Here is a 27,500-nt window from a genome sequence, read left to right as displayed (position 1 = left end):
ACTGATTACTTTGGCGTAATCGCTCTCCCTCCTCTTTTTGTCTGTCTGCTTGCCTGAATGTGTGTTTGTCGTTCGAAATGACTTATTTTGCGTAGCCCCCTCCTCCCCCCCACCCCCTCCTTATCTTTTTTCTGTATGTGTATTTTCTATCTGTTTGTTTATTTGCTTGTTTGTCTTGCTGTCTTTCTTCCTGTTTGTCTGTCTGTTTGGCTGGCTGTCTGTTTGTCTTTATATCCGGCTGGCTGGTTGTTTGTCTGTCTGTTTGTCTGCTTCTCTGCCCTTCCCCACAAACCCCGCCCTTCTGCGTCTGTGCAACGAAGCCATCAATCACAGAACTCACCCTCTCTCTCCTTAACCTCTCCCATTTTTACATTTAGTCAAGTTTTGACTAAATGTTTTAACATAGAGGGGGGAATCGAGACGAGGGTCGTGGTGTATGTGTGTGTGTGTGTGTGTGTGTGTGTGTGTGTGTGTGTGTGTGTGTGTGTGTGTGTGTGTGTGTGTGTGTGTGTGTGTGTGTATGTGTGTGTGTATGTGTCTGTCTGTCTGTGTGTGTGTGTAGAGCGATTCAGACTAAACTACTGGGCCGATCTTTATGAAATTTGACATGAGAGTTCCTGGGTATGATATCCCCGGAACTGTTTTTCATTTTTTCGATAAATACCTTTGATGACGTCATATCCGGCTTTTTGTAAAAGTTGAGGCGGCACTGTCACACCCTCATTTTTCCATTAAATTGATTGAAATTTTAGGAAAAGCAATCTTCGACGAAGGCCGGGGCTTGGTATTGCATTTCAGCTTGGTGGCTTAAAAAATAATGAGTGAGTTTGGTCATTAAAAATCGGAAACTTGTAATTAAAATTATTTTTTATTTTTTATTAAACGATCCAAAACCAATTTCATCTTATTCTTCGTCATTTTCTGATTCCAAAAACATATACATATGTTATATTTGGAGTAAAAACAAGCTCTGAAAATTAAAAATATAAAAATTATGATCAAAATTAAATTTCCAAAATCGTTTTAAAAACTATTTCATCTTATTCCTTGTCGGTTCCTGATTCCAAAAACATATAGATATGATATGTTTGGATTAAAAACACGCTCAGAAAATTAAAACGAAGAGAGGTACAGTAAAGCATGCTATGAAGCACAGCGCAATCGCTACCGCGCCAAACAGGCTCGTCAATTTCACTGCCTTTTGCACTAGCGGCGGACTACGCTCAGTTTCATTCTGTGAGTTCCACAGCTTGACTAAATGTAGTAATTTCGCCTTACCCAACTTGTTCTTTTTCTCTTCTCTTCTTATGTCTTCTTCTCCTCGGCCCTCTCTTTGTTTCCCTGCATGTGTCTTTGTCTGGTTGCATGTATTTCGCTTCTCGTCGCGATATAACCTTCGTGGTTGAAAACGACGTTAAACACCAAATAAAGAAAGAAAGTATTTCGCTTTTTCGTTTTCACACAGTGCAACCCTACGGACCAGTTCTGCTAGCGACCCGGCATTCACTTCAATACATCGTTTTCCCACAGAAAACATATACGTGTTAACACTCAGAAACAGTATATCAAATTGTCTAGCGTTCTCTGAAAAACATTCGAAAGAAGCGGCAACATTTACAAAAACTGAGTGAGACCGCAAATCTCTTGAATAGCGTAATATATGGCTTCGTTTTTCCTTCTCTTCTCTTTTCTATTTTTGCTCCATATCTTTCCTCTGTTATTGTCTGCGCAGAAATTATTTCAAAAGCTTGACGCAGTCAGTTTTGACAGGGAATAATTATGCGAGAGTTTGAGGATGGAACGGAAGGGGGGGGGTGGGGGTGCGAAATGCGCCAGGAAAGGGGGGGGGGGGGGTGTGTGTTGAGGAAACCTGTTGAGGGTTGGGTAATAAAGTCGGTTAGGACGTGGATGGGTAAATGCTTGGGAAGGTTTCGAAAATAGGAGAGAGTTGATAAAGTAGATTCAAGCACTTGCATGTGTTTTTTGACGAAGAAAGGAAAGAAAACAAACAAAGTACAAGAAAAATCTAAATCAAAATGAACCCTTGCAAATTCAAAATCTCTTCCTTCGCTCCACAACAGCGTCCTCCACGCCTCATCCTCATCCAACCCTCAGTTCCATGGCAAGTGTGTATAGCCTATAATCTTTGAGGAAGTCATCAAAACCTGCAGAATATTTTCCTGTTTTTTGAAGTCACATGCTCAACCATGTCACAGAGAAATAAACCATTTCCTGTTTTTTCTTTAGGTCTCATACTTTACCAAGTCACAGAAAAATAAATAATAAATAATAATAATAATAATAATAATAAATGAGCATTTATATAGCGCAACATCATAACTTTACAATTATGCTCTTTGCGCTTGACACATTTAAAATTTAAAACAAAGTTATACAAGCATTTACATCTACATTCGTAGTCAGCAACGCTTAATTAAAAGCATACACCATCAAACATACATTACAAAAGATTCTTCCACTAACTAAGTAATAAAAACATGAATAAAATAGGTAGTGAAAACAAGGAAATACCAGCTGAATACCCTTAATCAAACAGAACATGTTATCAACAATACTGAAAAACAGCCCCAGATGTTTATATATATTATCACATTGTCACTAAAACAACAAATACACTACATGTAGCCTACTGCTGGACTGAGAAAACAAAATCAGGGGTTGTATTTCTTGAAGAGGTGCGTTTTAAGCGCTCGTTTGAATGCTTGGGGTGACTGAGAGTGGCGGATGTGAAAGGGGAGAGAATTCCATTGTGTGGGTGCGCAGAAATAAAGCATTTCCTGTGTTTTTCTCTCCGAAGCTTTCACTTTTGTGTTAAGTTTCGGCTGGTAGTCTTCTTTACTATTGGATCACTTGTATTTGCTCACGGGAAAAATGTCATTGTTTTTAGATGCTGGAGAGCAGATGGGTGTCGTCATCCAAGGAGATACTGACCTTCCGCAAAGCGTTGATGAACCCAGTGACGTCACACCAGTTCCGCCGCTTCGTTTCCATTAAGGGAGACAACCTGGAGAACGACGTGCTCTTCTGGCAGGAGGTGCAGAAGTATAAGGTCAGTACATAAGCACAAAGAGTGTTCACTGATGATGTGTGCACTGCGGTGAGGTCTGAAATGCTTAGTCTTGACTGAGGTTGTTTTTAATTTGCCTCGCGATTGCGATAAATCTTAACGGTATTTAGATACCGATCGTATAAAATACGGTTTGATTATGTAGATCAGTTTCAAAACCTCCACTTTGAAAAGACCACACCGACATATGTCACTTGTGAAAGTTTCGTGAAAGCCCGATTTTTTGAAATTTTAGTCGAATGATTGCCAAATAACTCCTTTCCAAAAAGGCTTAAATGACCTCCTCCTCTTCCCGCCTAATTTCAATCAGCGTTGTTCATCCCAATTTGGAAGAGCTCGTGGATGAAAGGTTTCAAACCAAAAGTTACTTTTGTAAAGACACAAGCCTTGACTGCCCTGAAATGTCCCGTATAGGCAAACACTTTGAAGGAACATACAAAACCAAAAACCGGGAGAGCCATTACCTCATAGAACACATATTAAAAAAACAAGAAAGGTATGTTATAGGAACGTTTAATCATGACAAAATAAAACGTCACGGTGACTGATCTCCAACCGACCGGTCTCTTAAGTAAACAGACAGACGAATTTCACTTATAATACAGAAAGAACCCTTATATCTAAGGACAAACTGTCCACAACCTCGTTCGCAAGACACAAGCGGGACAATCACAGTTTTTCCTCAGAGAACACAGTGTTGACCTAATTTCTCTTGTTGCAGCAAATGCATCACGTGCACACAGAAGACAGCCTGCTGTCCCAGAAGATCACAGCTATTATCAACTGCTTCATTGACTCCCAGATCCCACCCAGTCTGCAGGTGGACCTTCCCCAGGAGATGGCGGACCGGGTCCTGGACAGGAAGTACGAGAAGAGTCCTTACCTCTTCAGGGAAGCCCAGGTCAGTCTTAAAATGCGACGACATTCTTTAAAGTGACCATAAAATGACTTTACGCGGAGCGTCCCCAGATGGCTTGAAAAACAAAATGGCGGCATGCAAGGGGGTTGAATAAGATAAAATAATGTATGGTATGAGAAACTATACACATATCTTATGACATAAAAATTATGTCCTGTGAAAAAGCCGTGTATCCCATTTTAAATTTCAAGCTTAGGTCAGCATTTTTTTGGAATTGCCCTTTTACTTTTGTAACGTCTTTTTAACCAATATATGGCTTTCCAAGACTGATGAGAATTCGTTTCCTTTCTCAGTTCACAAGGTCAGCATGTATGCAATCACCCCATTTAGCCCTTGTGAGGTTCACTGTCCCACTGAGTGAATCTTAGCCAGTCGCTCTTCTTTCATAACTGCTCATTGCAGCTGGCCCTGTTCTGAATCTTGTTCTCTCCCTGGAACGAGTTCTCGGAACCTGGGTACAAGTTGACACTCTATGTCGTTGTTGCAGCTGGCCCTGTTCCGAATCCTGTTCTCTCACTGGAACAAGTTCTGTGAGCTGCGCATGAAAATAGGCACAAGTTGACACTCCATGTCGTTGTTACAGCTGGCTCTGTTCCGAATCCTGTTCTCTCACTGGAACGAGTTCTGTGAGCTACGCATGAAAATAAGTACATGTTGACACTCCATGTCGTTGTTACAGCTGGCCCTGTTCTGAATCCTGTTCTCTGACTGGAACGAGTTCTGTGAGCTACGCATGAAAATAGGCAAAAGTTGACACTCCATGTCGTTGTTACAGCTGGCCCTGTTCCGAATCCTGTTTTCTCACTGGAACGAGTTCTGTGAGCTACGCATGAAAATAAGTACATGTTGACACTCTATGTCGTTGTTACAGCTGGCCCTGTTTTGAATCCTGTTCTCTCACTGGAACAAGTTCTGTGAGCTACGCATGAAAATAAGTACATGTTGACACTCTATGTCGGTGTTGCAGCTGGCCCTGTTCCGAATCCTGTTTTCTCACTGGAACGAGTTCTGTGAGCTGCGCATGAAAATAGGCACAAGTTGACACTCTATGTCGTTGTTGCAGCTGGCCCTGTTCCGAATCCTGTTCTCTCACTGGAACGAGTTCTGTGAGCTACGCATGAACATAAGTACATGTTGACACTCTATGCCGTTGTTACAGCTGCCCCTGTTCCGAATCCTGTTTTCTCACTGGAACGAGTTCTGTGAGCTGCGCATGAAAATAAGCACAAGTTGACACTCTATGCCGTTGTTGCAGCTGGCCCTGTTCCGAATCCTGTTCTCTCACTGGAACGAGTTCTGCGAGCTGCGCATCAACATGGGACAGGACAAGGTGCTGCCCACCATCGAGAGACTGCGGCGCCACGCAAAGGCCAAGGAGCGCAAGAGGCAACTCGAGATGGAGAAGAAAGCGGAGGAGGCAAGTATTGTTTAATGAATTACGGGTAGGTTAAGCCCGTCCTTAATTGAGCTTGAAGTCGAAAACTCAGTGCTAAAGCTTCGTGCGCCCAGTATACTTCGCGTAGTCGACTTGGCCCAGTTAAGGACAGGCCTAAGCATTTGAATTTAATTATCACTTTTACAATTTTATTTTGTAGCTACTTATGGGGGGGGGGGGGGGGGGTCAAACTCTGCATTGTGCAGCTATTAGAAAAAGCAGAATAATACATGTACAGCTAGTTATAGTTGGCGCTCAGCCAATCATAAAGTCAGTCTATAATTAACACTTTACCGGAAATAATCACGTCATAACGTTTTCGCACGAAGTCTAAAGCAATGCATGTGTACACACTCGAAATTTGAATTTTCAAACAAAGCAAAGAATTTGGTATAAATGAACAGTCGACTGCAAATGCAAACGGAAAGAGACGGTTTGAAAAATAAAGAATTTGGCTTAAAAAAAAAAAAGAAGAAGAAGAAAAGAGAAGAGGTCAAAGCTCCACCAACAAAAAATTATTACATAGCTGTTTCAAGGTCGTAAATGAGTTAGAAATAAACATATAAACATAAAAACATATAAACATATAAACATATAAAAAAAAAATATTAGTCGTCACACTCACACGAGCAGCAGCCCAAGCGAGGGGCGTGAGAAAAAAACGGCATCTTTAGAGAGGGCAGAAGGTGAACATAAAGATTAAGTCCATGTCACAACTGATGCGCATGAATGGACTTCACCGCACACGATGACTCCAAAAATGTTAGGAAAGTGTAAAAAAACAACCTTTTCATGTTCACAGTTAGGCCCACCCTTAGATCTTGCAAGGCTTTTACATGGGATACATCTTGCCAGGCTTTAACATGGGATACACCTTGCCAGGCTTTTACATGGGATACATCTCGCCAGGCTTTTACATGGGATACATCTCGCCAGGCTTTTAAATGGGATACATCTCGCCAGGCTTTTACATGGTATACATCTCGCCAGGCTTTTACATGGGATACATCTCGCCAGGCTTTTACATGGGATACATCTCGCCAGGCTTTTACATGGGATACATCTCGCCAGGCTTTTATATGGGATAAATCTCGCCAGGCTTTTACATGGGATAAATCTCGCCAGGCTTTTACATGGGATACACCTTGCCAGGCTTTTACATGGGATACATCTCGCCAGGCTTTTACATGGGATACATCTTGCCAGGCTTTTATATGGGATACATCTCGCCAGGCTTTTACATGGGATACATCTTGCCAGGCTTTTACATGGGATACATCTTGCCAGGCTTTTACATGGGATAAAACCATCCCTCCTCTTGGACACATACCCATGGGTGTTACTGGGAAAAATCAAAAAACCTGAAAGGCAGGGGTCCAAAATGCTCAAGTTTGAAAGAAAGTTTCTGGACACCGACGAAACCAAATCATAATAAGCAAGATGGCGGCAAATCCAAGGGAGCGAACCGAGAAAGCACGCGAACCGGTGTCAAAAGTCGGATCGGAACCGCTGCTCGTCATTTCAACTTAGCGAAACGAAGCTTTTTTTTTTTTTTTTTTTTTTGGAAAACCCGGAAAACCGGAATTTCCGGCTTCAGATTTTTTCAAAAACCGGAAATCCGGCAAAAGCCGGAAGAGTAACACCCATGCATACCTAAACTCAACACCCTGACTACTTGTTGGGGTGGCTTTTACAAAATCAATTCTTAAAACAATTCCCACTGTGCAAAGAGAACACCAAGACTCTGCACTTTTGGTATGTGACCACGTGGAGGGGTGGTACTTTTCCATGTTAAAAACCCTCTCCAAATCTGTGATGGTTAACCGAGACAGTTTACACGGGAATGAGTGTGCCTTTAAAGCGTTTTTTTCTCGACGACAAGATTTGGGTAGGTAAATGTATGCCTCACTTTACCGGCGAACAAAGAGCAAAGATGCTACATGTATACTTTTGTAGTATCTTTGCAAAGACTGAGATAGTTTCAAACACAGTTGGGAAGATAGCTTGTTTGTTTTCCTCCCAGAATACTGGTGTCTCGTACCACATGCACCTCGACTTTGAAACTCGGTCAAAAAGGCAGAATCTAAACGCGCGTTGTATGCCATTTGTCAAAAATGATATAGGGGAAGGGCTCCTAATATGGACCGGCTCCTAATATGGACCACCTCCTGTTCTGACAAACTAACGGCGCTAGCGCACTCAAAAAAGTTTTATTCGCTGTATTCACCCTCTCTGGATAACTTGCACATGTCAAAACAGTTGCAGAAACACAAATCTTAAAACCGTTAGGCTTTTTCTCCTTTTTTCACTTTTGGCAGCGTTCACTCTAAATTTGCCGCCTAAAACGGACTCATTTCTGTCTACAGCCAAAGCTTTTATCACACAAAAATTGCTATATATGACAGCTAAGACCGCATTTGTTACATTTTAGCAGTGTTGACCCCGAGTTTCTACTGCAAACAAAAAATAATAGCATAATCTCAAAGTATGTGCGAGTCCCCTAATATGGACCACCTTCAACAAATCGAAGAAAATAAAAGCTGAAGGCTATTTTCATTAATTCATTAAGCTTGCTGGAAATAACCTATAACTAGCCCTCGAGATTTAAAAAAAATATAACAAAAAGTCTTCTTTTCGTGGATGGTGATGATTTCACTTATTTTCACTCTGTTTTTGATAAGCTTCTTTAGTTTCCTGGTGTGCTTCAAATAATGCTCTCATCAACCCGAAACAGATAAATCTAAAGCATATTAGAATTAGTCTGACTTGTACACTAAGTTGTATCATGTTATTTTGAAGTATAGGGGGCTTTTTACAGTGATTCGTGAAGGCCGCTTCACTGGTCCATATTAGGCGCCCAGGCTCCTAATATGGACCCTTTGTGATTTTTTCTGTATTTAATTTTTGCTGAATGTCTATCAAAGCTATTTCACTCTAATTAGGCCTAACGGTTAACCTAAAGAGAGAAGGACTACCAAACACAAAATGAAACTTCTTCGCAAGAAAACAAGCTAGTTATCAGCATGAAACAACAAGTCGCGTAAGGCGAAATAACAACATTTAGTCCAGCTGTCAAACTTTTTGCACCAAGACCACATACTCGTAGTTTCGTCAGTCCACCGCTCGTGGCAAAGGCAGTGAAATCGACAAGCCATGCAGAATAGTGCGGCAGTGGTCGCGCTGAGCAGGATAACACGCTTTTCTGTATGTCTATTCTGTTTAGCTTACTGAGTTTGTTTTTAATTCAAACATATCATATCTATATGTTTTTGGAATCAGGGACCGACAAGGAATAAGATGAAATTGTTTTTAAATCGATTTCGGAAAATTAATTTTAATCATAATATTCATATTTTTATTTTTCAGAGCTTGTTTTTAATCCAAATATAACATATGTATATGTTTTTGGAATCAGAAAAGGACGAAGAATAAGATGAAATTGTTTTTGGATCGTTTAATAAAAAAAATAGTTTTAATTACAAGTTTCCGATTTTTAATGACCAAACTCATTCATTAGTTTTAAAGCCACCAAGCTGAAATGCAATACCGAAGTCCGGCCTTCGTCGAAGATTTCTTGGCCAAAATTTCAATCAATTTGATTAAAAAATGAGGGTGTGACAGTGCCGCCTCAACTTTTACAAAAAGCCGGATATGACGTCATCAAAGACATGTATAAAAAAAAAAAAAATGAAAAAAAACGTCCGGGGATATCATACCCAGGAACTCTCATGTCAAATTTTATAAAGATCGGTCCAGTAGTTTAGTCTGAATCGCTCTACACACACACACACACACGCACAGACAGACACAGAGACACACACACACACACACACACACACACACACACACACACACACACACAGTCACACACACACACACACACACACACACACACACACACACACACACACACACATACACCACGACCCTCGTCTCGAAACTTGACTAAATGTAAAAAGTGGTCCATATTAGGAGCCCTTCCCCTAACGCGTTCGCACTTTGTAGTTATAGCTACGCTAGAAACTCGGACACCGTTGATGATAAATGACGCAGAAGAAATGAGATGGAAACACAAATAGACGTAAAAAAGAACATCGTGCATGCTGTTGTCTACTTCGGTAAAAACGGAATTCTTGTTTTGTGTGTGTTATGATTGATGATGAGTTGTAAATAATGTCTGGCAGGCACACAGCAGAAAGGGAAAAACAGTATGTGTGCTATGGTGATTTTTACAAATGGTGCTGTTTTTTGGAACTGACGCCTATCTGAATCTCCAGAACAGCGTGAAGAGACGTGTGTTCTGGTTTCCTTAGGTCCTCTCCCACATCTCCTACCACAACATGCTGTGTCGATTCTATATAGATATGCTGATAATCTCTCTGAGTCAGTTAGTCTGAAACAAGATCGAGGGTCGGACCACTACAGAAAGGGCCCAGGGCTACTTCGTAACGTTCAAAAACTCTGTGGTGCGAATAATTGGCAAAAGTGATAGGAGCAAAGAATAAAAAAAAATCAAAAACGTATCCAAAACGAAACATGGCTTATTGTCAAAAACAGAGAAAGAGTAACGAGTGGGGTAAAACAAAAGAAACAAGTCGCGTAAGGCGAAAATACAATATTTAGTCAAGTAGCTGTCGAACTCACAGAATGAAACTGAACGCAATGCAACGCAGCAAGACCGTATACTCGTGGTCCACCGCTCACGGCATAGGCAGTGAAATTGACAAGAAGAGCGGGGTAGTGGTTACGCTATGCTGCATAGCACGCTTTTCTGTACCTCTCTTCGTTTTAACTTTCTGAGCGTGTTTTTAATCCAAACATATCATATCTATATATTTTTGGAATCAGGAACCGACAAGGAATAAGATGAAAGTGTTTTTAAATTGATTTCGAAAAAAAAATGTTGATAATAATTTTTATATATTTAATTTTCAGAGCTTGTTTTTAATCCGAATATAACATATTTATATGTTTTTGGAATCAGCAAATGATGGAGAATAAGATAAACGTAAATTGGGATCGTTTTATAAATTTTTATTTTTTTTTTACAATTTTCAGATTTTTAATGACCAAAGTCATTAATTAATTTTTAAGCCACCAAGCTGAAATGCAATACCGAATCCCGGGCTTCGTCGAAGAGTACTTGACCAAAATTTCAACCAATTTGGTTGAAAAATGAGGGCGTGACAGTGCCGCCTCAACTTTCACGAAAAGCCGGATATGACGTCATCAAAGACATTTATCAAAAAAATGAAAACAACGTTCGGGGATTTCATACCCAGAAACTCTCATGTCAAATTTCATAAAGATCGGTCCAGTAGTTTAGTCTGAATCGCTCTACACACACACACACACACACAGACACACGCACATACACCACGACCCTCGTTTCGATTCCCCCTCGATGTTAAAATATTTAGTCAAAACTTGACTAAATATAATAACAAGTCGCGTAAGGCGAAAATACAATATTTAGTCAAGTAGCTGTCGAACTCACAGAATGAAACTGAACGCAATGCCATTTTTCAGCAAGACCGTATACTCGTAGCATCGTCAGTCCACCGCTCATGGCAAAGGCAGTGAAATTGACAAGAAGAGCGGGGTAGTAGTTGCGCTAAGAAGGATAGCACGCTTTTCTGTACCTCTCTTTGTTTTAACTTTCTGAGCGTGTTTTTAATCCAAACATATCATATCTATATGTTTTTGTAATCAGGAACCGACAAGGAATAAGATGAAAGTGTTTTTAAATTGATTTGGACAATTTAATTTTGATAATAATTTTTATATATTTAATTTTCAGAGCTTGTTTTTAATCCGAATATAACATATTTATATGTTTTTGGAATCAGCAAATGATGGAGAATAAGATAAACGTAAATTTGGATCGTTTTATAAATTTTTTGTTTTTTTTTACAATTTTCAGATTTTTAATGACCAAAGTCATTAATTAATTTTTAAGCCACCAAGCTGAAATGCAATACCGAAGTCCGGGCTTCGTCGAAGATTACTTGACCAAAATTTCAACCAATTTGGTTGAACAATGAGGGCGTGACAGTGCCGCCTCAACTTTCACGAAAAGCCGGATATGACGTCATCAAAGACATTTATCAAAAAAATGAAAAAAACGTATGGGGATTTCATACCCAGGAACTCTCATGTCAAATTTCATAAAGATCGGTCCAGTAGTTTAGTCTGAATCGCTCTACACACACACACACACACACACACACACACAGACACACACACGCACATACACCACGACCCTCGTTTCGATTCCCCCTCGATGTTAAAATATTTAGTCAAAACTTGACTAAATATAACAAGTCGCGTAAGGCGAAAATACAATATTTAGTCAAGTAGCTGTCGAACTCACAGAATGAAACTGAACGCAATGCAACGCAGCAAGACCGTATACTCGTGGTCCACCGCTCACGGCATAGGCAGTGAAATTGACAAGAAGAGCGGGGTAGTGGTTACGCTATGCTGCATAGCACGCTTTTCTGTACCTCTCTTCGTTTTAACTTTCTGAGCGTGTTTTTAATCCAAACATATCATATCTATATATTTTTGGAATCAGGAACCGACAAGGAATAAGATGAAAGTGTTTTTAAATTGATTTCGAAAAAAAAAATTTGATAATAATTTTTATATATTTAATTTTCAGAGCTTGTTTTTAATCCGAATATAACATATTTATATGTTTTTGGAATCAGCAAATGATGGAGAATAAGATAAACGTAAATTTGGATCGTTTTATAAATTTTTATTTTTTTTTACAATTTTCAGATTTTTAATGACCAAAGTCATTAATTAATTTTTAAGCCACCAAGCTGAAATGCAATACCGAACCCCGGGCTTCGTCGAAGAGTATTTGACCAAAATTTCAACCAATTTGGTTGAAAAATGAGGGCGTGACAGTGCCGCCTCAACTTTCACGAAAAGCCGGATATGACGTCATCAAAGACATTTATCAAAAAAATGAAAAAAACGTATGGGGATTTCTTACCCAGGAACTCTCATGTCAAATTTCATAAAGATCGGTCCAGTAGTTTAGTCTGAATCGCTCTACACACACACACACACACACAGACACACAGACACACACACACACACACACACACACGCACATACACCACGACCCTCGTTTCGATTCCCCCTCGATGTTAAAATATTTAGTCAAAACTTGACTAAATATAAAAAACTTGACTAAATATAAAAAGGAACAAGTCGGACATGTTTCAACAGCTACATAAATCATATAAGGTCGCTGTTGACATCTTCTCTTTGAAGGGAGCGTAAATATAAAAATGTATTAATATATGATACACGGGGTTACTCGAGTTATTATTCTAACGAATATTCCTTACTCCTGTCACCCCCTTCCCCCCTCTCTCTCTTTCCCTCTCTCTCTTTTTCCCTCTCTCTCCCCCCCCCCCCCTCTCTCTCTCTCTCTCTCATCTCTCTTCTATCTCTCCCCACCCTCTCTCTTTCCCTCTCTCTCAAACCCCGTTTGTCTCTCTCGATATTTGTGTGTATCTATCGCTTTTGTATACCCTTACCCTAAGTGTAAATTCCCCTTTTGTCTCTCTCGATATTTGTGTGTATCTATCGCTTTTGTATACCCTTACCCTAAGTGTAAATTCGGGTGCATTTGAATTTCACGCATTTGAAAAATGTTTTTGTCTTCCCGTATTTGATTTTCCCGCATTTGGTGGTTTGAATTTCACGCATGTGAGCTTTTGAAAGTCACGCATGTGAGCTTTTGAAAATCACGCATGTAGTGTATGCGTTGGGGTGTGTGTATATGAGATAGAGTTGCTCGTGACCGATGATGAGTCTCAGTTCACCTTGAAATGAGTTGAAACATTTAAGTTTTCTATTAGATGAGATGGTAAATTCTTCAAGAGGTGAATGAAGAATCGTTCTGACACATGTCTTCAATTCTTTCACATACTCAAGCAATTTTTACAGTAAAACAAATATACACATGTACCTCTTCACACACTCACACACACACACACACACACACACACACACACACACACACACACACACACACACACACACACACACACACACACACACACACACACACACATACATACACACACACACACACACATTTCTTTGATTTCTTGGTTTCACGGTCCTTGACGTATAAACTCCCACGGCTGAGAATTGCCGGATTTCCCCTGTTGGTTGTTGTTATCATGATGCTCGTCTCTTGCTGTGCCATGGCGAAATGAACCGTGTAGTTGAACTGAATTGTGATTTGTGAGTTGTGAGCGAACCGTCGTGACGTATAAACTCTCATGGATTTCCCATGTTGGTTGTTGGTATTCGTGTCTTGCTGAATTGTGATTTGTATTCACGCGTCAATACACGGGACTCACTCACGAACACACCGATGCAGGGGGGATACGTGCATGCGTGTGCATGCGTGTGCGTGAAATTCAAATGACAAGTAAGGAGAGATTTTAACTGGAAACCTGCGTGAAATTCATGTGTTAAGAAATGCGAGAAATTTATAGCGTGAAATTCAAAAGTGCGTGAAATTCAGTTGCACCGGTAAATTCCCCTTTTGCATCCTTTGCTATGCTGTTTTATTTTGCTTTCTGTCCATCAAACCACTTCTCATTTCTTCTTTTTCGTTCTGTCTTCGTCGTCTATGTTGCATCTTTTTCTTAGTCAGCTCACTATGTCTCTGTATGTCCGTGTGTCTGGATACCCCTTCAGTGTTTTTTCACTCAGTGTCTTTACGTCCCCTTTTTCTCTCTCTCCTTTCTTTGTTACTCCTCTTTCTCTGCCCGACCACTCTCTGTCACTTCCTCACTCACTCCTTCCCTGCCCCTCTTTTCAGTTCATCTCCAGTACATGTACTCTCTCTCTCTCTCTGTCTATCGGTTCGTCTATGTCTGTCAGTGTCTGTTTGTCCTTGTTTTTCTTTCTCTTTGTCTGTCTGTTTGTCTGTGTCTCTCGCATCCACTCCCCCAACATTCCTCCTTCACAATATTGAATTTCCAACACTTTCTTTTCAGCTTATCTCCAGTTCTTTCTCCCTGTCCGTCTATGTCTGTCCATGTATGTCTATCCAAGGTATTTGTTCCTCTGTGTCTGTTTGTGTGTCTGTATCTCTTTCAACCCCCCCCCTCCCCAACAACCCCCTCCATGACATTCATCACCCCCCTCCCCCGCTCACAATCTTACCTAAGTACTCCAATACATCAAGTCCTAATTTCACTCTTCTCCTTAAACTCTGTTTCCAGGAGAGACTGAGGGGAGAGACGGGGATGGTCCCAGGCGTGGACGGCGTGTTTCACGACCCTTTCGCTGACCACGAGAGCCAGGAGGACGAGAGGGACGCCGACCGCAAGGAGAAGATCGAGTTCTCCTACGCCAGCTACATGAAGGAGCTGAGCAAGGAGGAGATCCTCAACAACACTGATGAGAGTCTCTTCAGCTCTTTGGCTGATCTCACGGGTAAGTTGAACACATGTTCGAGGAGAAATATATACAAGGAGATGCTTGAGTTCTCCTACGCCAGGTACATGAAGGAGTTGGGCAAGGAGGAGATCCTCAACAACACTGATGAGAGCCTCTTCAGCTCTCTGGCGGATCTCACCGGTGAGTAGAAAAGCGTATAGGAAAAAGACTTCAGCTCTCAAGACAACAAAGAAAAGATAGAGCTCTCCTACGCTAGATGCACGAAGGAGTTGGGCAAGGAGATCCTCAACAACGCTGTAGCTCTAGCTGATCTCACAGTACGTTAAACACCTGTACGAGGAGAAATCTCTAGAAGGAGAGGGCCGAGCTCTCCTACGCAAACTACAAGAAAGGGCTGGGCAGAGAGGATATTCTGGACAACACGGCTGAGAGCCTCTCATCCGATGGAACTCAGCTCTCTGGCGATATCTCAGCTCTCTTGCTTATCTCACGGGTAAGTTAAACACCCTTTACAATGATAGGATCGAGCTCTCCTACGTCAGATACACGAAGCAGCGGGGCAAAGAGAAGGTGCTCGACAACAAGAACGAGAGTCTGCTCTGTTCTCTGACTAATCTCTTGGATTATCATTAATATTGGAGGGAGTACTTTTGCCGTGCAGAATGCTCTCATTGAATGAAACATTAAAGTTTGTTTTGGGCTTTCTGAAACTTCCTCCTTCTTCTACGCCCTTAGTCTGAAACACACACATCCTCTCCTCAGCCACTTTCTGCGTCATGTTCCTTTCCGTCTCGCATTAGCTCACTGCTTTCCCCTCAGTCTCCTACGCCTCCTGGTCCTAATTCAGTTGTGTGTTTTTCTCTTCTCCTGCCTCAAGTCTCTTGTATGATTTCGAATGCCACATCAGCGCCGGCATAACTCTTCCCTGCAAAAGTCTCCCGAGAATTCTGCGAAAGCTCTCACACCGGCAAAAAATGGAAGAAAAGGGACGGAATGCATGTTCCACGTGCGAGAAGGGTGTTGCGTTCGGAACTGTGCAATAAAAGTTTATTTGCTTACAGGAGGGAGGGAACCCTTCTTTACGCCGTCTTTTGACGGTGGCTTTCTCTGTTCTCTTTCCTCAAAACAACCAAGCAAACATCGTATAAAAAGACGAAGATAAAGAAGTAGGAGGGGGAAGATGTGGAGAAGAAGGAGGATTAAAAGATGGAAGAAAGAAGAAGACGAATTCTTAAAAGGAACAAATGGAGGAGACACTGTATTAAATCCCCCTAAACAGAAAATGTGAAAAACGTTTACTTGCTGGAAACCGGATCTTTTAATTAATCCTCTTTGAAAGTTTGTGGAGGCTGGGAAAGGAAAACCAAGAGACAGAGGGGAGATACAGACATACTGATGAAAAAACCGACAGACCGACCGACAGTCAGACAGATAGACACACAGACAGAGACACGCACACATACTCCCACATGCACATAACTCCCCAACCCCCCGCCCTCCGCTCACACATTTATAGAGAGAATGCCACCTGCAAGATAATACCTCTCAGTATTCACCCATTGTCAGACTGAATGGCCTATTTCTTCGATCATCCTTCTTAATAGCATCGTCAGCACAAATGGTCTGTTTCCTGTGGCATACCTGACGAGGCGATATGCCATCAGTAATTCACAGGTAAAGATCAGAGTTTACGCTGTTACCAGGAGAAAAACACCACCTGCCTTCCCAAAGGGACATGACGCTGGAATTACCAATGCTTTATGATCTTCTTGGGAAAATGAGATGTGTTATTTTCGTTTATATTTTAGCTGATGCCATAGACTGGTTATACGACTGCACTCATCTATGCTGCATCCAGCTAGAAATAGTCAAAGTGTTCGTGGTAGGATATGTCACATGTTGTGTGTGCATCTTAATTCGATATTTTTTCAACTTGTATTGTGTAATCAGTAGAACAAATCAAACAGAATTGTTCAGTTGTCAATTGATCGACCAATCGATCAATCATTTAATCAGTCCAACCATCCATCCATCGACCAACCAACCTATCAACTAGAAAATCAACAAGCCAGCCAGTAAGACAGTCAACAAACTAACCAACAAGCAATCAGTCAAACTGCGTAACAGTAATTTACATGAGAAATCACGCCTCTTTTTTCGATTACTTTCTCGCTACGTGGTAGTCGTCTTCTTTTCCATTTGCCCTGTGCTTACCATCTTTTTCTGTTTCCAGCATTTTTAATATATACGAATCTGACATTTTTCATTCCGGCAAGTCCTCAAACGCTTTGCGTACATCATAACTGAAAAATCTTACGAATTCAAAAACTATCGCTTCAGCCACGCTTGTGTTTGGGGGAATCGGAGGTTCCGGCGTCGTTTAGCTCGCAATTCATGTGACCTCTCTCTCTCTCTCTCTCCGCACCGGTGCTCTCCGTCTCTCTCTCTCTCTTTCGCGCTCTCTCTCTCTCTCTCCGCACAGGTGCTCTCTGTCTGTCTCTCTCTCTCTCTCTCTTTGTCTCTCTCTCTCTGTCTTTCTCTCTGTATCTCTCTCTCTCTCTGTCTCTCTCTCTCCCTCTCTCTGTATCTCTCTCTCTGTGTCTCTCTGTGTCTCTCTGTCTCTCTCTCTCTCTCTCTCTCTCTCTCTCTCTCTCTCTTTTCGCCTCTGACATTTTCCTCCCAGTCTCCGACCCCCTTGAAAACGGCTGGAAGTCCCCCCTTGGGACATCAGGGGGTAACTTGCCTTTTCGCGTTCCTCGTAGATGCTTCAAAAGCGTTGCGTCTTCACTCTATATTATATGTAGTTTTATATTCCTTCTGGTGTAGTTGATGTGTGTATCACTCTGTCTGTCTGTCTGTCTGTCTGTCTGTCTGTCTTGTCTGCTCGAGTTTCTTCTTCTGATTGCTTTATTAAAAGGACCTTGCTTCGTACCATTAATGGGAAACGAATTGCGCTCTGTAAAAACTCTTTAATACAGTTGTGTGGACTCAATTCATGTAAAGAACTGAACGGATCTTATTCATCTCATCTCTCACTTCCCACCACATGGCCCATTCCTTAACGTGGTGTGGTGGTTTGCGTGTCTCGGTGACCCTAAGAGCTATGCCAGCGGGAGTGCAAACTCCTGGCAGGGCTTCCCAAGCTGGACAGGTCGAAAGGTAGAGGCCAGACTAATATGGACCAACCTTGTGCCCACAGGGCAGGTCCTTGGGCCATGAGCTAAGGGTGAGGTAACCCTGACAGAAACCTCGAGTGCTGAAGACGTATGTGTTGGGCCGCACGGCGCACTCCAACAAACCACAACACTACGCATCAACTGCCATTATGACACTTGGAAACATCTCTCACTTTTATTCCCTGTGAAATTCACTTAAAAATATTTTTCAGGAAGACCATTTTTATCTTTTCCTTTGCCGATTCAGCTTTGAGTGTTCTTTTCTTCTGTTACCCCTGTACGTTTGTTTGGGATAAGAGGAAACTGGATCATTTTGGTGTAAAAACAACAACCCAGCAGTAATGAATGAATCGTCAGAGAGCTACAATGCCTATTGTTGATGCAGGTGCAGATGCGCTCAGTATTTCCTTGTTCCTACCGCTTGTCCTGTGCTTACCTGGTGGGCGGCTGATGTTTGAGAGCATGTTAAAAGACACGTCTCAAAGCACCACAGAACTACACAGTTCGGATTGGGGTTTTGGAATGATGACTCCACACACGGAGAATACGTTTTAATTCGTAGTTGAACGTTCAGTTAACCATATCTTATTAGTGCAGAAAATGATACTGAATGTAACATGAAGTTTTTGTTTATCTTTTGTGTTTTTCTGGTTTGTTTTTGTTTTGTGCTTGTGTTTTGTTTAATTGTTATGAGAGGCTTATGACGTCATCTGCATGCAACATCACTTCGAAAACAAGACCATAATGTCCGTCCTCACTTCAGTTATTATCCTAACTTTTGTCTCTTCCACCTCATTTCAGGCGGGTCCTCTAAAGACCTATCTCAAACCAACGCCAACAGCAACAACAACCGCACCAACACCCCCAACAACGACCGCAAGCAGAGCACAGACGGTACAGAGGCCAGCAGCACCAAGAAACAGACCAAGTCGGACCAAACACAGACACAGACCTCGCAGCCGGCGGCCACGCAACCCCGCAAGTAAGTTGATGTACCATTCCTTTTGGGTATATTCCACTTCACACAAATATCACACAATATCAATGATTAGTTGGGTGTTGAGGTAGAGCACTGGACTTGTGATCATAGGGTCACGGGTTCGAATCCAGGCCGTGACGGACTCGGGGTAACTTTATTTGCAGACTCAGCGGAGACGGTATCCATGTCCCACCACCGTGTCGCCACAGCGGCACGTAAAAGACCTCGGTCATTCTGCCATAAGTGTAGGTGGCTGATTACACCCAAACACGCATTCACCTGTGTATCTCATCTAAAGTCGGGGTGACTCCTGGAAACATGCCATGCCCCTATTGGTTTTACCATGAGGGCACAAAACAACATTATCAATCTAACATAACCAAATAAGGCAGAGCGCCAATAAAAAGTTCCAAGTCACAAGGGGACGTAAACAAGCGCTCTAAATATAAACGAAATGAATTTGACAACAAGAGTAAGTGAGATTTCGTAATGCTTCTGATTTAAGTTCTTGATATGCTCAGAAATGTTGCTTGGAGTATATCTTGTGCGTGGGCATTATATCGTGATAGTCGTTGGGCCCGGTAGCTCAGTTGGTAGAGCACTGGACTTGTGATCGAAAGGTCGCAGGTTCGAATTCGGGCCGGGACGGACACGGGTCAACTTTATGTGCAGACCCAGAGACGGAAGCCATGTCCCACCCCCGTGTCATCACAATGGCACGTAAAAGACCTGGGTCATTCTGCCATAAGTGCAGGTGGCTGAATACACCTAAACACGCAGACACCTGGGTAGCGCGACTCCGTTGCTGCTAGCTTTCCACTGGGAGGAAGCGACCCGAATTTCCCAGCGATGGGACAATAAAGTAATGAAATGAAAATGAAATGAAAATGAAAAATAGCGTGTTTGTCGACCACTGATCAAAACTGACGCAAAAATTTGATGTATGAAAAGTGTTGCAGTATCTTTTTTGCACAGTTTACTTATGACCGTAATTGGTTTCATTGTATTAGCAGGGAAAATAATTGTATAAAAACAAAGTATTACTCGTTATTAATGTTTAAGAGATGTTTTCAGTTTTGGGTGTAATTTGCTCAAATAGCCTACACTGAAGTAGTGTGCACAGAACAAAAGAAAGAAAGTAGAGAAACAAAATAGACAAAGAGGAGAAATGGCAGAAAGGCCGTAATTGTTTTCATTGTATTAGCAGGAGAAAATAATATTGTATAAAAACAAAGCATTACTCGCTATTAATGTTTAAGAGATATGTCCAGTTCTGGATGTTATTTTGTTAAAAGATACTGAAGTAGTGTGCACAGAACGAAAGAATGAAAGTAGAGAAACAAAATAGACAAAAAAGGAGGAAAATAGATTGGCAGAAATAAAGAAGCAGAAAAGAAAGTAATGTAGGTCTTTGGCGAAGCTGTTGCCCTTTAGGTTCCAGTTCTGGATGTTATTTTGTTAAAAGATACTGACGTTGTGTGAAAAGAACGAAAGAATGAAAGTAGAGAAACAAAATAGACAAAGACTGAGGAAAATAGATTGGCAGACATAAAGAAGCGGAAAAGAAAGTAATGTAGGTCTCTGGCGAAGCTTTTGCCCTTTAGACAGACATACACAAATGTACACTGATTTAAAAGATGCCATAATCATGTCACGAGTAACGTTTACAAAAACTGGATATACGTCAAACTGATATTTCAATAAATTCAATAAGAACAGAAAAATCATTGATTTTTAATCAAAGCTTTCTTTCTCTGAAAATGATGTATGGTGAACACTGTGGCAGTAATCACGTGGCTTGAAATCGAACACCAAGACGGTGAAGACCTACATAAAACTCCCTACTTTATCTACAGTCTTATGATAAAATCAATATTTGAATCACAATCAGCACAAAAAAAATATCTATATCCGTATTGTCGGAAACGCACATCACGTGAGCTTGGAATAATACTCATCTCTGTCAAGATGTGGAATCTATGTGTGTTTTTATTGCCGTCGGCACGGTTACCGTAGTTTTAATCTCTTAGTAATGACGTATTTTTGTGAGAATTTTCTGTATGAGATGTAAGTACCAGATATATGCTCAAAATAGATACATTTTCCTGTGTGTATTTAACTTTTTTTTTTTTTTAATTCTTTGTGTTTTATCTTTCAGAAAAAGTTTGAAACGAGAATCTCCGCAGCAGGACACGTCTTCTCAAGCAGGTAATATGGGTTGGTTTTTGTGATATATTGTTATGATTTGAGAGAGAGAGAGAGAGAGAGAGAGAGAGAGAGAGAGAGAGAGAGAGAGAGAGAGAGAGAGAGAGAGAGAGAGAGAGAGAGAGAGAGAGAGAGAGAGAGAGAACGAACGAACTTTATTACTCAAGGATGGAGATTTTAGGCTCACGCCTAGTCTTACAATCTGTCCCTGCTAAACTAAGACATAAAAACAAGGACAATAAAAGGACAATTGTCAATCGCAATCATACAGTATTACTGAGAGAGAGAGAGAGAGAGAGAGAGAGAGAGAGAGAGAGAGAGAGAGAGAGAGAGAGAGAGAGAGAGAGAGAGAGAGAGAGAGAGAGAGAGAGTCCCTACTATAATACACACATGAAACAAAGAACAAATATGAAGAATCACAACAAAAAAATTAAAAAAAAAAAAAAAAAAGATAGAGAGAGAGAGAGAGAGAGAGAGAGAGAGAGAGAGAGAGAGAGAGAGAGAGAGAGAGAGAGAGAGAGAGAGAGGGGGGGGGGGGGGCATGATTGCAATATTAGTCGTATTTTAGTCGTAGATTTACCAATAGCCTCTCTCTCTGTTCTCTCTATCTCACTACCCTCTATACTATACATGACTCGCTATCCTTAAAAAAAAAAACATAAAAAGAAAGAAGGAAAGAAAGAAAGAAAGAAAGAAACAAGTCGCGTAAGGCGAAAATACAACATTTAGTCAAGTAGCTGTCGAACTCACAGAATGAAACTGAACGCAATGCAACGCAGCAAGACCGTATACTCATAGCATCGTCAGTCCACCGCTCATGGCAAAGGCAGTGAAATTGACAAGAAGAGCGGGGTAGTAGTTGCGCTGAGAAGGATAGCACGCTTTTCTGTACCTCTCTTCGTTTTAACTTTCTGAGCGTGTTTTCAATCCAAACATATCATATCTATATGTTTTTGGAATCAGGAACCGACAAGGAATAAGATGAAAGTGTTTTTAAATTGATTTCGAAAATTTAATTTTGATCATAATTTTTATATTTTTAATTTTCAGAGCTTGTTTTTAATCCAAATATAACATATTTATATGTTTTTGGAATCAGAAAATGATGGAGAATAAGATGAACGTAAATTTGGATCGTTTTATAAAATAAATAATTTTTTTTACAATTTTCAGATTTTTATTTACCAAAGTCATTAATTAATTTTTAAGCCACCAAGTTGAAATGCAATACCAAAGTCCGGGCTTCGTCGGAGATTACTTGACCAAAATTTCAACCAATTTGGTTGAAAAATGAGAGCGTGACAGTGCCGCCTCAACTTTCACGAAAAGCCGGATATGACGTCATCAAAGACATTTATCAAAAAAATGAAAAAAAACGTCTGAGGATTTCATTTCCAGGAACTCTCATGTCAAATTTCATAAAGATCGGTCCAGTAGTTTAGTCTGAATCGCTCTATACACACACACACACAGACAGACAGACAGACACACAGACACCACGACCCTCGTCTCGATTCCCCCCTCTATGTTAAAACGTTTAGTCAAAACTTGACTAAATGTAAAAAGGCCTTGAAAATGAGGCTACGTTTCGAAGACCGAAACTGACATCTTCCTGGTTTAAATTAGGTTATTCTCATTTGAGTCAGCTCAGGGCGCGTCGCCGGGTATCGTGGTTTCAGCCTGGGGCACAGCGAACCCCCCTCCCCCCTTCCCCTCCCCACCACCGATTATAATAATCACCTTATAATATGATAAGACTTTCCCCTTTTCAGATCCTGCTTATTCAGAATGTATGTTCATAATATCTTTAATTTACCTTTTTAAGACCTGGATTTCTCCATATTTTGGAGGTCTTTTAAGGAGAAAGAGCGGGGTAGGAGGGGGGGGGGGGGGGGGTGGGAGGTGGGTGGAGGTGTCCGCTGCGGTAGTTTTCTTTATACGGTGCAATCTATTTTCCGCCGGGGTTTTAAGTGTCTCTTGCCATCCCATTGTCAAAGCTAGTCCCGGTGCCATTTAAAGTCAGTGAAGCATGAGGTATTTTACATCAACTCGGAGCTTCCTGCACGAATACACTGGCGTGTGTGTCTTTCGTTCCGAGGAGCATAAAAAAAGCTTCCCTGTGAGCTCCTTGGCTTTGCGTCAGTGTGAAGAAGAATACAAAATCGTTCTGGTCATAGGCCCAATGTTACGGTGCTTAGTTTTCAGGGGTGGGTTGGTGTTGGGGTTGAGGTAGGGTAGGGTATTATGTGTGAAGTGTGTTTGTGTGTGTGTGTGTGTGTGTGTGTGTGTGTGTGTGTGTGTGTGTGTGTGTGTGTGTGTGTATGTGTGTTTGTGTTTATGTGTGTGTGTGTTTTTTATTTTTTTTTATTTTTTATCAAAAAAAAAAAAAAATTTAAACGCCCAGCCGACCACGAAGGGCCATATCAGGGCGGTGCTGCTTTGACATATAACGTGCGCCACACACAAGACAGAAGTCGCAGCACAGGCTTCATGTCTCACCCAGTCACATTATTCTGACACCGGACCAACCAGTCCTAGCACTAACCCCATAATGCCAGACGCCAGGCGGAGCAGCCACTAGATAGCCAATTTTAAAGTCTTAGGTATGACCCGGCCGGGGTTCGAACCCACGAGCTCCCGGTCACGGGGCGGACGCCTTACCACTAGGCCAACCGTGCCGGTATGTGTGTGTGTGTGTTCGTGTGTGTTTGTGTGTGTATGTGTGTGTGTGTGTGTGTGTGTGTATGTGTGTGTGTGTGTGTTTATATGTGTGTTTGTGTGTGTGTTCGTGTGTGTATGTGTGTGTGTATGTGTGTGTGTGTGTGTGTGTGTGTGGTTAGGTGAGGGGGAGTGTCGGTAATATACACAGCACTTCACCTTCCATGACCTTGGCCACTGTCCCGATGTCTGTTTTTTCTGCTATCACCACCCTATCTCGAATATCTTCGTCATGAATTTTGTGTGTGTGTGTGTGGAAGGGGGCGGGCGGGGTGGGGCTTTAGGGATTTCGCTGTCTCTACGATAACAAAATCACAAATATACTGAGTATATTTCTGTCTTAATGTTGTCTCAAACCTTACATCAGTGGAGAAGCAATATAACTAATCGAGGCTTTGTCATCATCTTCAATCTGTGTGCAAAGTTTTTAATAATACAGCAGCTTGGAATTGTGCATGCGCGACCCTGCCGATCTGGTGCCACGTTCAGGACTTAATTAGGTGACTCCGTGACGTCTCGAGTGTATAGAAGAATGCATTCCGGATTGCTAGTTGTACAAATGATTGAATACCCGAAGGTTTTGAATCCACGGGAAACGCACGGCTTGAAGCAATATGTCAAAGATTTCAAAGGACAGATATAATTATAGCGTATGCAAAGTCTGTCGGTTTTTTTCACATCAGTCGTTCCCTCAGAGTCTCGGCTTCTGAGTCGACACACAATTAACTCTTCAAAGCGCGGCGGAAAAGTTTCACAAAATTGCATCTGTCAACAGGATGAGACTGGAATACTCCATCATCAATTAGTCAACGTCGGTTCTTTGTAAACCTCCCCTAACCGTCTCTCTCCCTTCTTCCTTAAACACCACATAGCTCCTGAGACAGTCAACGGTTAACACACCGCTCTTCCTTCATTTTCTGCTACTAGATATAATTATATACATTTATTTTGAACGACAACAAACTTTGTTGTAAGACGCTCGGTATTTGTTGTATAAATGTAAAAGAAAGAAAGAGAAGAACTTATCGGAACAACGTTGCCAGGAGCATTTCTTGGACGATTACTTTAGCCCTTTCTTTGTCGGAGCAATGACACATTTTCAAAACCATGGTTTTTTTTTAGATGCGCGCTTGTGTATGTGTGCGTGCGCGCTTGTGTGTGTGTGTGTGTGTGTGTGTGTGTGTGTGTGTTAGAATTATCTGCATTGCCATTCTGTACAAGTGTGCTATATGTTGTTGCCTGTTTTTTTCTCTCCAGGAAATGCCTCTAAGGTTTGAACATGTCGATGTCTGCAGTTATTTAAAATGTAACCCCTCTGATCTTACTCTGAAACGTTTTTGATGAATATGAGTGTTGGGTAGTGGACTTGATAAGTTCTCTGCTCTGTGCGGTTTCTGGGATCTTTGACGTCTACAACACTACAACACTGACATGACTGGTTGCTAGTAATTCTAAACACAATAGATTTTAAGAATCTCACCTGACCAGTAGTGCTCTCTCTCTCTCTCTCTCTCTCTCTCTCTCTCTCTCTCTCTCTCTCTCTCTCTCTCTCTCTCTCTCTCTCTCTCTCTCACCAGACCAGTAGTGCCCTCTCTTTCTCTTATCCTTGGCGGATGATGACTTTATTCAGTTATTCTGCAGAAAAACAGAAATGCTGGAGAAAAACCGTTCTTTTCTGCAGCATTTCTGCATAATGTCATCTTTCGCGAGAGCAACGTTTTTTTCTGCAGTAAAATTGAAATCAAGAATGCTGCAGTAAAACGGAGATGTTGTTTTACTGGAGAAAAACTGTTTACACTTTTTCTTCAGCATTTTGGCATTATTCAGTTATTCTGCAGAAAAACAGAAATGCTGGAGAAAAACTGTCTTTTCTGCAGCATTTCTGCATAATGTCATCTTTCGCCGAAGCAACGGGTTTTTCTGGAGCAAAACATTTTACTGCAGTAAAATTGAAATCAAGAATGCTGCAGTAAAACGGTGCTGTTGTTTTACTGCAGAAAACCTGTTTACACTTTTTCTGCAGCATTTTGCACTGGCTCTTGGCGGATTATGACATTATTCAGTTATTCTGGAGAAAAACCGAAATGCTGTCCAGAGAAAAACTGTCTTTTCTGCAGCATTTCTGCATAATGTCATCTTTCGCGAGAGCAACGTTTTTTTTCTGCAATAAAACAGTTTTACTGCAGTAAAATTGAAATCAAGAATGCTGCAGTAAAACGGTGATGTTGTTTTACTGCAGAATAGTCTGTCACAGTTTTTCTGGAGAAAAACGAACGACCTTGTTGTAGCGTTTGTATTCGTCGCCCCCTGGGATAGTATAATAGTTTGTAACTATTGGTAATTCTGGATGAGTCCATCTCTCGACAGAGGGGGGCTCGCGTGCTCCAACATTATAATGAGCCAGTACAAAATTCTGCAGAAAAAGTGTAAACAGGTTTTCTGCAGTAAAACAACAGCACTGTTTTACTGCAGCATTCTTGATTTCCATTTTACTGCAGTAAAATGTTTTGCTCCAGAAAAACCCGTTGCGACAGTTTTTCTCCAGCATTTCTGTTTTTCTGCAGAATAACTGAATAATGCCAAAATGCTGAAGAAAAAGTGTAAACAGTTTTTCTGCAGTAAAACAACATTACCGTTTTACTGCAGCATTCTTGATTTCAAATTTACTGCAGAAAAAAAACGTTGCTCTCGCGAAAGATGACATTATGCAGAAATGCTGCAGAAAAGACAGTTTTTCTCCAGCATTTCGGTTTTTCTCCAGAATAACTGAATAATGTCATAATTTTATTTATTTATTTATTAAGGAGATTTCTATAGCGCATAACTAAAAGCACTATGCGCTTTACAATATCACTAGGTATAAGCACACGCAAACATACTCTGATTAAATAGAACTTAGGCTAACAAGACAATACTAAGAACACTAAACATTTGTGAGTTCATACAAAAATAGAGAATTAAATTAAATACTGGACAAACGATTAAAAAAAAGCTTAAGGCCTACACCGACTACAGTGGACTATTTCAAATGCAAAAATTTAGTTAACTATAAAAGAGCCAGTACAAAATGCTGCAGAAAAAATAAAAACAGGTTTTCTGCAGTAAAACAACAGCACCGTTCTACTGCAGCATTCTTGATTTCAATTTTACTGCAGTAAAATGTTTTGCTGCAGAAAAAAACGCTGCTTCGGCGAAAGATGACATTATGCAGAAATGCTGCAGAAAAGACAGTTTTTCTCCAGCATTTTGGTTTTTCTGCAGAATAACTGAATAATGTCATAATCCGCCAAGGATACTCTCTCTCTCTCTCTCTCTTTCTCTCTCTCTTTCTCTCTCTCTCTTTCTCTCTCTCTCTCTCACCAGACCAGTAGTGCTCTCTCTCTCTCTCTCTCTCTCTCTCTCTCACCAGACCAGTAGTGCTCTCTCTCTCTCTTTCTCTCTCTCTCTCTCTCTCTCTCTCTCTCTCTCTCTCTCTCACCAGACCAGTAGTGCTCTCTCTCTCTCTCACCAGACCAGTAGTGCTCTCTCTCTCTCTC

The 27,500-nt window shown here is 41.2% G+C and overlaps 1 protein-coding gene across 2 annotated transcripts in view; it reads left to right on the top strand.

The window, feature by feature from the left end:
* Positions 1–27,500, top strand: part of LOC138966518 (regulator of G-protein signaling 22-like) — an 89,189-nt gene that overhangs the window by 52,636 nt on the left and 9,053 nt on the right. The window contains exons 21-26 of one of the 2 annotated variants that reach the window (XM_070338782.1): positions 2,909–3,070; positions 3,810–3,989; positions 5,263–5,424; positions 14,709–14,922; positions 18,864–19,044; positions 21,200–21,249. In XM_070338782.1, coding sequence (XP_070194883.1) covers positions 2,909–3,070; positions 3,810–3,989; positions 5,263–5,424; positions 14,709–14,922; positions 18,864–19,044; positions 21,200–21,249 — 949 coding nt within the window. Of the gene's footprint in view, positions 1–2,908; positions 3,071–3,809; positions 3,990–4,494; positions 4,666–5,262; positions 5,425–14,708; positions 14,923–18,863; positions 19,045–21,199; positions 21,250–27,500 lie in introns of those variants that run through there. The other variant, XM_070338783.1, reaches the window with a different exon arrangement.

The sequence above is a fragment of the Littorina saxatilis genome, linkage group LG5 (assembly GCF_037325665.1).
Source record: "Littorina saxatilis isolate snail1 linkage group LG5, US_GU_Lsax_2.0, whole genome shotgun sequence".
Taxonomy (NCBI): domain Eukaryota; kingdom Metazoa; phylum Mollusca; class Gastropoda; order Littorinimorpha; family Littorinidae; genus Littorina; species Littorina saxatilis.
Note: the sequence above shows the minus strand (reverse complement) of the source record. Positions and strands in the feature narration are given on the sequence as shown.